Here is a 13,073-nt window from a genome sequence, read left to right as displayed (position 1 = left end):
CCAAGCTCCGCCAGGCCTGCCTCATTACCCTATCTAGAGTCTGTTCCCTCCATCTCCACTGCCACACTGACGCCAAGCAGGGCCCTTTGGGGCTCCCAGGCACAGAGGCCTTTTTGTCCCCCATTTCATGTAGGCAAGACTCCACCTTCCACAACCTTCTCTGAGTGCCAAAGAGTAGATTCAAACAGTTGCTAATCAAGGTAGGAGCAACCAGGAAACCACCTGAGTCAAGATTAAAGGGATCGGAGAAGCTCTTCAAGGTTAGGAGACCACCTTAGACCCTGCACACACCCTAATCTTGTCAGCAACCCCATCCTTTTGCAACTTTGCAGAGGAAAGAAGGAAAGACTGTTACTGGACTTCCCTGGTGATCTAGTGGTGAAGAATCTGCCTGCCAATGCAGGGGATATGGGTTCAATCCTTGATCCAGAAAGACCCCACACGCTGTGGAGCAGCTAAGCCCATGTGCCACAATGACTGAAGCCCATGCTCTAGAACCTGTGCTCTGCAACAAAGAGTAGAAGCCACCAAAATGAGAAGCTCTCGTACCGCAACAAAGAGTAGCCTCTGCTCGCCACAAATAGAGAAAGCCCACTCGCAGCAATGAAGACCCATCACAGCCGGAAAAGAAAAAGAAACATGTTATTGCCTTGATCCTTATCACATCCTCCTGCATGACTATATAACCTCTCCCTACTCACCAGAATTGGCCTGCAATGCAGGAGACCCGGGTTCGATTCCTGGTTTGAGATGATCCCCTGGAGAAGGGCAAGGCTACCCATTCTGGCCTGGACAATTCCATGAACTGTATAGTCCATGGGGTCCCAAAGAGTCGGACACAACCGAGCGACTTTCACTTTTACTTTTCACTCACCAGGGCAGGGGGGCACAGCACTTGAAATGCTAGTGTACTGGTACTGTGTTCCCCCTTTGCCTGACAAACTAGTAGTCGCTCTTCCCTTCTCCTCCACAATTCTGTCTGTGTATTGCTGTTCAGCATCAGTGCACACAGAGCCAAGATTTTGGCCGCAATACTGGTTCCTACAGTCTCTACATTTGCCTACCTGTCTTTACCCTGCTTCCTCCTCTTCACATGGCAACCAGGGTGATGTTTCAAACCAAAACTCTGCTCAATTGCTTTCTGTCTTTGTTACCCTACAAAGCCTCCCATTACAGGCAGGGAAAAATCAGACTCCTTTAATGGTCCACTCAGCCTTAGTTCCCTCATGCAATTTTCTGGAACTGGTATGAACTGAATTGTGCACACATACCTCCAATTCATAAATTGAAGCCCTAACCACCAGTGTGACTCTTAGAGACAGACCCTATTGTTGTTCAGTTGCTTAGTCGGTCCAACTCTTTGCAACTCCATGGACTGCGGCGTGCCAGGCCTCCCTGTCCTTCACTCTTTCCCAGAACTTGTTCAAACGCATGTCCATTGAGTCAATGATGCCATCCAATCATCTCATCCTCTGTTGTCCCCTTCTCCATCTGCCTTCAGTCTTTCCCAGCATCACAGTCTTTGCCAGTGAGTCAGCTCTTCCCATCAAATGGCCAAGGTATTGGAGCTTCAGCTTCAGCTTCAGTCCTTCCAATGAAAATTCAGGGTTGATTTCCTTTAGAGTTGACTGCTTTGATCTCCTTACTGCCCAAAGGACTCAAGAGTCTTCTCCAACACCATGGTTTGAAAGCATCAATTCTTCGGTGCTCAGCCTTCTTAATGGTCCAACAGGAAGTAATAAAGGTTAAGTGAGGTCATAAAGATGGCATCCTAATCTGATAGGACTGATGTCCTTTTAAGAGGAGGACACACAAGAGCTCGCGCTCTCTCTCCTTGTCTCTCTCTTTGTTCTCACACAGAGAAGAGGCTGTGTGAATACAAAGCAGAAGATGGTTGTCTACAACCCAAGAAGTGAGGTTTCACCAGAAACCAACCCACATGATGGCACCTTGATCTTAGGCTTCTAGCCTCCAGAATTATGAGAAAAGAAGTTTTTGTTGTTTAAGCCACCCAGTTTAGTTCAGTTCAGTTCAGTCGCTCAGTCATGTCCGACTCTTTGTGAACCCATGGATTGCAGCACGCCAGGCCTCCCTGTCCATCACTAACTCCCAGAGCCTGCCCAAACTCTTGTCTGTTGAGTCGGTGATGCCATCCAACCATCTCATCCCCTGCTGCCCATTTCTCCTCTTGCCTTCAATCTTCCCCAGAATCAGGGTCTTTTCTAATGAGTCAGTTCTTCCCATCAGGTGGCCAAAGTATTGGAGCTTCAGCTTCAGCATCAGTCCTTCCAAAGACTATTCAGGATTGATTTCCTTTAGGATGGACTGGTCTGATCTCCTTGCAGTCCCAGAGACTCTCAAGAATCTTTTCCAACACCACAGTTAAAAAGCATCAATTCTTCGGCGCTCAGCTTTCTTTAGAGTCCAAATCTCACATCTATACATGACTACTGGAAAAACCATAGCCTTGACTAGACAGACCTTTGTTGGCAAAGTAATGTCTCTGCTTTTTAATATGCTGTCTAGGTTGGTCATAACTTTTCTTCCAAAGAGCAAGCATCTTTTAATTTCATGGTTGCAGTTACCATCTGCAGTGATTTTGGAGCCCCCAAAATAAAGTCAGCCACTGTTTCCATTGTTTCCCCATCAATTTGAAGTGATGGGACCAGATGCCATGATCTTAGTTTTTGGAATATTGAGTTTTAAGTCAACTTTTTCATTCTCCTCTTTCACTTTCATCAAGAAGCTTAGTTCTTCTTTGCTTTCTGCCATAAGGGTGGTGTCATCTGCATGTCTGAAGTTATTGATATTTCTCCCAGCAATCTTGATTCCAGCTTGTGCTTCATCCAGCCCAGCGTTTCTCATGATGTACTCTGCATATAAGTTAAATAAGCAGGGTGACAATATACAGCCTTGACGTACTGCTTTCCCGATTGGAACCAGTCTGTTGTTCCATGTCCAGTTCTAACTGTTGCTTCCTGACCTGCATACAGGTTTCTCAAGAGGCAGGTCAAATGGTCTGGTATTCCCATCTCTTTCAGAATTTTCCATAGTTTGTTGTGATCCACACAGTCAAAGGCTTTGGCATAGTCAATAAAGCAGAAGTAGATATTTTTCTGGAACTCTCTTGCTTTTTCAATGACCCAGCAGATGTTGGCAATTTGCTGTCTGGTTCCTCTGCCTTTACTAAATCCAGCTTGAACATCTGGAAGTTCATGGTTCATGTACTGTTGAAGCCTGGCTTGGAGAATTTTGGCATTACTTTACTAGCATGTGCTGCTGCTGCTGCTAAGTCGCTTCAGTTGTGTCCGACTCTGTGCGACCCCATAGACGGCAGCCCACCAGGCTCCCCCGTCCCTGGGATTCTCCAGGCAAGAACAATGGAGTGGGTTGCCATTTCCTTCTCCAGTGCATGAAAGTGAACAGTGAAAGTGAAGTCGCTCAGTTGTGTCCGACTGCTAGTGACCCCATGGACTGCAGCCCACCAGGCTCCTCCGTCCATGGGATTTTCCAGGCAAGAGTACTGGAGTGGGGTGCCATCGCCTTCTCCATACTAGCATATGAGATGAGTGCAATTGTGCAATCAGTGGTACTTTGTTAATGGCAGCCTGATAGTTCCTCATTCTTCAGGTCTTGCCTTAAATATTCGTTCAATCATTTAACAAAGGTCTCTGCCGGACATTGTTCTAGGAGCTCTACATATGTTAATTTATTTAATCATTTCCTCAGGGAAACTTTCTCTGAAATAATGTCATGTTTCCTGATTGTAAGGTTTCAAAACTGTTCGGTATTCGTCAGAAATCACAGATGCATGGAATTCTTTCATGCGTTCATTCAACAAATGTTATTGAGCACCTCGTACATCCCACTCCACTATTCCTGCCTAGGAAATCCCATGGACAGAGGAGCCTTATGGTCTGCAGTCCGTAGGATCTCAAAAGAATCAGAGGTGACTTAGCGAGTAAGACAACAACCGCTACATACTACACACTGTTGCAGACACTTGGAATGTGTGAGTGAACAAAACAGACAAATCCTTACCCCTGGGAGTGTTTTCTGCTTCCGTAAATCATTCACAGTTCCTGGCACATGATAGTGGTTTAGTCGCTCAGTCGTGTCCAACTCTTGCAACCCCATGGACTGTAGCCTGCCAGGCTCCTCTGTCCATGGGATTCTCCAGGCCAGAATACTGGAGTGGGTTGCTATTTTCTTCTCAAGGGGATCTTCCCGACCCAGGAATTGAACCCGTGTCTCCGGCATTGTAGGCAGATTCTTTACCAACTGAGCTACAAGGGAATCCTGGCAGATAGCAAATGCTTAAGAAATGCTTGTGGAATGAATTACTGAATCAGGATTTGAATCCACAGTCCCCTGGACTTGAAGTCAATCTCCACCAATGGCAGGATCCTTCAACATATTACGTCACTGCTACAGAGAGCTGTCTGCAAAGGGGTTCAAGGTTGGTGACACCATGAGGGCAGGGAATTCACCCATCCATCCATTCATTCAATTATTCAGCCAGCGAACATTTATCAGGGCTGGACTTTGTGTCCAGCAGGGCAGGAGGACTTGTCCAAGGTCACAGAGCTGTGTTTTCAAGGTCACAGAGCTAAGAGCAGAATCTAGTGTGAGTGATCCCACCTACGCTTTTTCCCTTCAGTGTCTTTTCTCAGCTCCAGTCAGGTCAGTTTGAAGCAATATGGGAGAGGGGGTCAGAATGGTAGCGAGGTGAAGCAAAGCGTCAGCATGAAAAACTCATTCATTCCTTCATTTAAGAACATGCATTGGACACTGATTCTTCCAGGCTCTGTGCCAGGGAAAATCAAATGGCATGAGATGCTGTACTTGTCCTCTGGGAGGGCACTCACCGCCCAGTCTCAGAGACACAGAAAGCTGGGAGAATTCTAAATCCAAGACAACCTCATAAATTTGTCTCAGTTGAATAAGGAGAAACAATCCCTGTCCCAGGGGAGACCCTCTCTGGTGGCAAGTATGTACTGTTGTTGTTTTTTTTAATTAAGAATTTTTAATTTAATTAAAATTTCAACATCACGGTATAGTTGATTTACAATAGTGTATAAGTGTCAGGTGTGCAACACAGTGATTCAGTTTTTAGTGAATATACAGTTCTCATCCCAGGAAGACCCCCCCACTCTGATAAGGGAGACTCAGCAAGTCCCAGTCAGTTAGGGGGCACAGTCCTTGATCGCAGGGAATTCTCAGGCTGCCTGGGAATCTTCGGGAGAAGATTCAGTCCGGTGGGGGACATACAGAGCCCATCCTCAGGAAGCTCCTAGCCTGGGGCGGGGGAAGGGAGACCAAATCCAGCCCCTCCGTGCAAACAGGGAAGAGCCACAGAAGATGTGCAGAGTGGAACAAACCACACATTTCCACTCAAGTGAGACAGCAAGTCCATGGATCTTTCTGAAAAACAAGGACGTTTTCAACGGGTGGAAGGGGCGAGGGAGTTGAGGACAAGGGGGAGAGCGGAAGGAAACTTCCTCCTTTCCTTCTCTTCCCTTCTCCCTCCAGAAGGGCATTTCTGGAAGTCTCCAGCTGGCCTGGGACCTGGGCAGCTGCTCTGCGTGTCCAAGCCTGCCAGCCCCTCAGCTGTCACTCTGCTCCCAAAATAGCAGGGGTAGGGGGAGGGGATAGGAGGTTGTTTATCTGGGAGGGAGGTGGAGAAGGGGTGTCCGAGCCGTGCCTAGGGAACAGGGGTCTGCTGGGGGGGCTCCCATCCCTCTGGATCTTTCTATCATTCTTTGGGGGGTTAGGAGCACCTGTGCCCCTAGGACTGGCCCTGAGTGGGATGTGGGGACAGAGGTTCATTGGAACCTCCACGTGGTAATGGCTGTCCAGTCTGAGGAGGGGGAGGTCCCGGAGTATCAGTGACAGACGCCAGGGGCACCTGCCCCTATGGCCAAATATGGTCCGGAGCCACTGGCTGGGGTGATAAAGTCTCCTGGGTGGGGGCTGGGAGGGGCAGACTGACGCTGGCCAGCTGGGGGTTCACACACAGAGGAGCCGCACCCCAGGAGGACTGACCGAGAACATTGTCCTTGAGAGAAAGTGAGCTGGCCCGGACTGTTCCTCGGACTGGGGAGGGGGAAGGGGGGACCCAGGCATTTTAAGGCCTGCAATGAGAATTTAGGCCCTTGGTGTGGTGGCTTTACCCATCCTGCTGGGAGGGAGATGGAGGGAGGAAGAGGGACTCTTCTTTTGGGGAAAAAAAAATCAGAGTATAGTTAACAATTTTGCATTAGCTTCAGGTGTACCAAGTGATTCAGTTATACATATAGCTATTCTTTTTTAAAAAATATTTATTTATTTTTATTTATTTAGCCACACCAGGTCTTACTTGCAACAAGTGGGATCTAGCTGCCTGACCAGGGATGGAACCCAGGCCCCCTGCATTGGAAGCATGGAATCTTAGCCTCTAGACTGCCCAGGGAAACCCCTTTTTTTTCAAATTCTTTTCCTGTTTAGGTTGTTACATAATATTGATCAGAGTTCCCTAGGAACAGAGACTCTGAGACCCCTCTCAACTTGGGCCCCACTCTTAGCAGACACTGTGATGTCCTCCTGGGCAGTGGATTGGCGGGGGTTGAAGGGGTGGGCATCGTCCCCTTCCATCCTGGTAGGTGGGGACCCTGGAGCTGCAGACCTCAGAGCAGGAGCCCAGCCCCGGGTCTGGAGGGAGCTTTCCTGTCCCCACAGATGGCCGAGGCGGAAGCGATGCAGCTGAAGGAGGAGGGGAATCAGCATTTCCAGCTCCAGGACTACAAGGCTGCCACCAAAAGCTACAGCCAGGCCCTGAAGCTGACCAAGGATAAGGCCCTGCTGGCCACACTCTATCGGAACCGGGCGGCCTGTGGCCTGAAAATGGTCTGGGACAGAGAGGGGTGGGGAGCTGAGGGCTGGACTGGGATGCGGGTGAGGGGGCAGCTCCCTTCTCCTGACAGTCATGCCTGTCCTCCCAGCACTGTCTCCTGGAACCCTCAGGTTGGAGCAGGGCGCCTCTCCCTGCTTTCTGGTACCCATCGCCTGACCCACTCCTCTGGGAGACGGAGAAGTCATCCACGGAGACAGTTCTCATCTCGTGGGAACTGGCATCAGGACAGGGGCTTTTCAGAGCTTATTTCACGGCATCTTAACCACAGACCACGAGGTTGCTGATACTCTTGTGCCCATATTGCAGATAGGAAGCTCAAGACTCAAGAGGAGGGCTCAATAGCTTCCCCAAGGGCTCTGGGTAGTTAGCAGCAGTGTGTACATGCTAAATCACTTGAGTCATGTCTGGCTCTTTGCAACCCCATGGACGATAGCCCGCCAGGCTCCTCTGTCCGTGGAATTCTTCAGGCGAGAACTGTGGAGCGGGTAGCCATGCCCTCCTCAGTCAGCAACAGAGCCAGGTTCAAGCCTGAGTGTGCCTGATGCTTGTCCACTTTTCATGCTCAGCGAGGAACCTCTGGCCTCTGACATTGGCAGTGGCCAGCAAGCCCTGTCTCCTCACCTCGGGGATCCTCTCTGGCTGTCTCTGTGTTGGGCCCACATTAACCAAGTTTCCTCCTTCCCTGTTTCTCAGGAGAGCTATGTTCAGGCGGCTTCTGATGCCTCAAGAGGTGAGCCCCCCCTCGCTCTGATCTTGCCCTCCTTCTCTCCCCCTCAGCATCCCTGTTTAGTCTAAGAGGCTCTTGACACTCACAGATTGTATAAAACGCCATCCTGGACATTGTAGGCAGGGCTTCAGATGGACCATCCTTGTGTGAAAGGATGCTCCAGGAAAGCCATCCCTAAGTCACATCTTTACACATTAAACATGCTGGGGCCGCTTCTTTTCTTAGAATGATGCTCCTGGAAATCCTTTTGTCACAGCAAGGACACAGGCACTTTGGTGGAGGTTAGGATATGTTCCTGGGGGAAGGGCTGCTCCCCAGAACCACTCTGTGGGGACCAGGTTTCCTGAGGGAAGGAGGGAGGCATTAGTTTATTCACAGACACTAGGAGAGATAAACACACATCAACACTGTTTTTGGAGTGCCTCAAGTTCTGAGAGCACTTAGATTTAAGAGCATGATCAAAATGGGAAGACTTCTGGCTGCATTTTTAGGGTTATAATATGCAGACTGAAGGGGATTCTCCTCTGCATAGGTCTGTGTTGGCTTTTGATGGGGTCACTAATTTTTAAGGAGAGACAGAGATAGTCTGGAGTGAGTTCCGAAGGGAAGGACTTAGCTGGAGAGGGGACTGGAAACCCATCCTGTGAAGAGCGGAAAAGTGGCAATATTTAGCTCAGAGAAGGAACTCCCAGGTGGGACAGGGAGCTGCTTTCAAATTCCTGAAAGGCTGTCACAAGGAAGAAGGATTGGATTTCATCTCACAGTTTCCAGGACTGGACTTAAGACAAAAGGGCAAAGTTACAGGGAGATATATTTCAGGTTGGAGGAGGGAAGGGCTTTCTGAAGGACCTGTCTGCCTTGAGATGGAAGGTGCTCCCCACAGCTGGAGGTATACAACCACCAACTGGATTAGTACTTGGCAGGGATCAAGGAGCCAAGCCTGGAGAGTCAGGAATTGAATGAGATGACCCTTAAGCTCCCTTCCAACCTTGAGACAGTGATTCTTACCACCTCCCTAACTAAGGGGAGCCTAGGACCAGATGGTCTACTGCAGGGGATTCTAGTCTCTGGGATCTAATGCCTGATGACCCGAGGTGGAGCTGATGTCATAATAATAGAAATAAAGTGCACAATCAATGTAATGCACTTGAATCATCCCCAAACCACACCCCACTTCCAGTCCGTGGAAAAATTGCCTTCCACGAAACTGGTCTACAAGGATGCACACTCTCCAAGGGAGAGACGGAAGCTCTGGAGTTGGGGGGTGTGGTGGGGGAGGAAGGAAGGTGGTCTGCTGCCCAGCCTCCTGACACTCTGCCTGCTTCCCTCGCTAGCCATTGATATCAACTCCTCGGACATCAAGGCTCTGTACCGGCGATGCCAGGCACTGGAGCACCTGGGCAAGCTGGACCAGGCCTTCAAGGATGTGCAGCGCTGTGCCACTCTGGAGCCACAGAACCAGAGCTTCCAGGAGACACTGAGGAGGCTCAATACCAGCATCCAGGAGAAGGTGAGCTGGATCTGGAAGGTGGCCCTTCCCACAAGGCTTGGCCACCGCTCCCCATTCCTAGTAGGGACCAGTTAGGGCAGCGGGACACCAGGGCTGGCCTACCTCCACTCCCTTGGACGGAGTGGTCACGTGGCACAGAACAGCTGGGCTGGTGCCCCTATCTGTGAGGATCAGAGATGCCGTGATGTTTGTTCAAAGGTACAACCCAGACAGGACTAGCATACCAGTCTTTTCAATTCCAGATGGAGGCTTAAAAAAAAATTGCAACTTAGTATGTCTTCACTATGATCTTCCTCTCTTTCTAGGAGGACAAAGGCAGCATGAGAAACCTGGGACCTGGAGGGAGGATGTTGCTGGGGGATGCAGGAGAGCCAGCAGGAACAGGGACTCTTTCCTAGGAAAATGGAGTGGGCTCAGGGAACTGGGACCAGAGATAAGGGGTCCTGCACCCTCCGTCCTCACTTAGCTACCAGTTTTCTGAGGGACGCCTCGGAGTGCCGGCTTCCCCACTGTGAGAGCAGAAGGGTAACTTGATCACACTCTCCTTGCTCTGGGTCACAGTGACTTCTGGATGCCTGGGGCAGCCCCATGGAGGGACCACATGTACTGTTCAGAGTGCAGACTCAAGGACTGTCAAAACACAGACCAACCAGTGCCCAGAGAAGGGGTGGTGAATGAGCGACTTCCTGAAAGGAAAGGACCTCAGGGTGGAAATAGGTGGCACTGTGGCCCAGCAGAACACACTGGGGTTGGGGTTGGGATTGGGACAGTGAGGGATGGAGACATTCCAAAATAATCGTTTAGGGACTTCCCTGGTGGTCGGAGAAGGCAATGGCACCCCACTCCAGTACTCTTGCCAGGAAAATCCCATGGACGGAGGAGCCTGGTAGGCTGCAGTCCATGGGGTCACTAAGAGTGGGACATGACTGAGCGACTTCACTTTCACTTTTCACTTTCATGCATTGGAGAAGGAAATGGCAACCCATTCCAGTGTTCTTGCCTGAAGAATCCCGGGGACGGGGGAGCCTGGTGGGCTGCTGTCTATGGGGTCGCACAGAGTCGGACACGACTGAAGCGACTTAGCAGCAGCAGTAGCAGCTGGTGGTCCAGAGGCTAAGACTCAGTGGTCCCAATCCAGGGGGCCTGGGTTTGATCCCAGGTCAGGGAACTGGATCCCACATGCTGCAACTAAAGATCCTGTGTGCTGCTACAACGACCTGGGCACACCAGGTGAATGAATGTATAAAAAGGAATAAGGAAGGAAAAAATGGTTTACATTTGTTTCAAGTGGTACTTGAAAGCTGCTTCATATCTCTGACCCTGGAGATACATTCCTGTTTTAGCCCATATTTAAACGTCTAACAGCGAGGCTGCAAAATTGGGGTGGTGATCTTTTTGCCTTCCAAGGCTTGTGAAGACTAAATAGGACCTCGAATGTAACTAAACTGTAAGCTTTGTGGAGCAAGGGCTTGAATTTGTTCTCCCGTTCTATCCCCAGCATCTTCCAGCGTCCCGCCCGCGGTAGTAGTTCAGTTAGATGTTTGTTGGACGGACGAATGAATGATGGAGGCAGGCACGAAGAGCATACCCTAATATTACCTGAGATGACCTTTAAGTGGAGCTGACTGAAATGATGGGGATACCCGCCTACCTTCTTCCCCACTCCCTCCTCTCTCCTCAGCTCCGTGTGCAGTTCTCCACTGACTCGAGGGTTCAGACGATGTTTGAGATTCTCCTGGACAGAAACAGTGAAGCGGATAAACTAGAGAAGGTAAGTGCTGGGCAAGCAGCGAACCAGAAGAGGGCGCTCTAGGGGTGCGCAGGTAACTGCTTCCTGTGCGGACTCCGCCCCTGTGTCCGGACGGCAACGCCCCGACTCGTGTCGGTGGGCGGCTCCTTGGAGAAAGGAGACAAAGATGGGCCAAACATTAACCACTTTAGGAAGCAGCGTGAACTCCAAGAAGGGCCAGGGTTAGGGTGAGAAACCACGAAGAGAGTCATGCTCAACACGAGGAGGTGCTCATGTTGAGTCATGCTCAACAGTGAGAACGATGAGGGTTGAATCCTGTTTTTGTATTTCTATTTTGTTCATCGTGTATTGTTTTTTTGCAGTGCATGGATTTTGATATTTTAAAACATTGCATTCAATACCACTTATCTTGATTACAGAAGTTTTTTGTACCCCGTAAAATCTGCACCCAAGGCGAGTCTCTTACTTGCCTCACCCTAGTTTTGGGCCTGAGAAACAATGACACGTCAAAATAATGCTTTATTCCATTTCCAAATATTGCAGCATCATTCTGAATTATGAAGATATTTATTCCTAATATCATCTTCTTAACCAAATTTGCTGCATTTTTAAATGTTTCTTTTTTCCTCCTTCAGAGGGAAAAAATGAATATCTGAATATAAGAATTTAACAGAAGATGCATGGGGAATTTTTGTTAGTTTTATGATCAGTAATCATATAATATGCAAATATAGGGGCTTCCCTAGTGGTCCAGTGGTTAAGACTCTGCCTTCCAGTGCAGGCAGCTTGGGGTTGATCCCTGGTTGAGGAACTAAGATCCCACATGCACCAGGTGCAATCAAAAAAAATTTTTAATATGCAAGTATCTTTTATAACAAACTCTTACGAGGACTTGATGAGTTGTTATATATATATAAAAGCAGTACTTTGTACTCTGAAAAGTACAGAGACCTTGACTGATAGAGTGATGATGGTTCTGCTCATGCTTGCCTGAAATTCTTTATTCAGCCTTCTCCCCAGCCTCTTGGGGGGTTCACTGGTGGCTCAGACGGTAAAGCATCTGCCTGCAATGCAGGAGAAGGGGGTTCAATCTTTGGGTCAGGAAGATCCCTGGAGAAGGGAATGGTTACCCACTCCAGGATTCTTGCTTGGAGAATCCTGTGAACACAGGAGCCTGGCCAGCACAATCCATGGGGTCTCAGAGTCAGATGCAACTAAGCATGCGCACCAACCTCTTACTCTCTGCCTGTTTGCCCACCTCCTCCCTTTCTTGCATCATGAATTCTTTGCCCAATCTCAGGGTCTCAGGTCCTCCTCAAGCCCTCCTCTCCAGATCTGGAGCCTTTTAAAGGATTTCAACACACAATTGGTTGCCTGCAGTTAGGAGGGCCAACTGTACTACATCATTTTATGTAAGGGACTTGAGCATCTGTGGATTTCATTATCCACCAGGGTCCTGGAAGCAATCCCCTGTGGATACTGAGGGATGACTATGAATGCATCCTCAAGGTGGAAGGTTTTATATCCTTCTTTTATATCCTCAGTTCAGTTCAGTTCAGTCACTCAGTCATGTCCGACTCTTTGCCACCCCAGGGACTGCAGCACACCAGGCCTCCCTGACCATCACCAACTCCTAGAGCCTACTCAAATTCATGTCCATTGAGTCCATGATGCCATCCAACCATCTCATCCTCTGTCGTCCCCTTCTCCTCCTGCCTTCAATCTTTCCCAGCATCAGGGTCTTTTCCAGTGAGTCAGTTCTTCACATCAGGTGGCCAGAGTATTGGAGCTTCAGCTTCAGCATCAGTCCTTCCAATGAATATTCAGGATATCCTTTATATACATATATATATGTATATACATATATATATATATATACATGTATATACATACAAATATATATATACGTATATATAGAGAGAGAGAGACTCTGAGGACTCTCTCACACACACACATATACAGAATATCTTATATATATACATATATATACATATATATACATATATATATATATATATATATATATATATATATATATGTCCTCAGAGTGGGAAGAGACTTGAAAATGCAGCTCAACTGTCTATTTTTACGGACAGGGATCTGAGACCCAGAGAATGCTATGCCTTGCCCAAGGTCACGTGGCTAGCATGTGGCAGGATCATCACCCAGGGCTTTCAAATCCCATCTAGCATTC

The 13,073-nt window shown here is 48.7% G+C and overlaps 1 protein-coding gene across 1 annotated transcript in view; it reads left to right on the top strand.

Annotated features, from left to right (window-relative positions):
• Window positions 1-5,944: 5,944 nt before the first annotated feature.
• Window positions 5,945-13,073, top strand: part of UNC45B (unc-45 myosin chaperone B) — a 33,031-nt gene continuing 25,902 nt past the window's right edge. The window contains exons 1-5 of the mRNA XM_019981646.2: window positions 5,945-6,069; window positions 6,718-6,885; window positions 7,586-7,622; window positions 8,954-9,129; window positions 10,811-10,900. Of these exons, the coding sequence (XP_019837205.2) occupies window positions 6,718-6,885; window positions 7,586-7,622; window positions 8,954-9,129; window positions 10,811-10,900 (471 nt within the window). The 5' untranslated portion in view covers window positions 5,945-6,069. The remainder of the gene's footprint in view (window positions 6,070-6,717; window positions 6,886-7,585; window positions 7,623-8,953; window positions 9,130-10,810; window positions 10,901-13,073) is intronic.

The sequence above is a fragment of the Bos indicus genome, chromosome 19 (genome assembly GCF_029378745.1).
Source record: "Bos indicus isolate NIAB-ARS_2022 breed Sahiwal x Tharparkar chromosome 19, NIAB-ARS_B.indTharparkar_mat_pri_1.0, whole genome shotgun sequence".
In the NCBI taxonomy this organism is placed as follows: Eukaryota; Metazoa; Chordata; class Mammalia; order Artiodactyla; family Bovidae; genus Bos; species Bos indicus.
The sequence above is the reverse complement of the archived record's forward strand: the minus strand, read 5'-3'. Positions and strand labels throughout refer to the sequence as shown.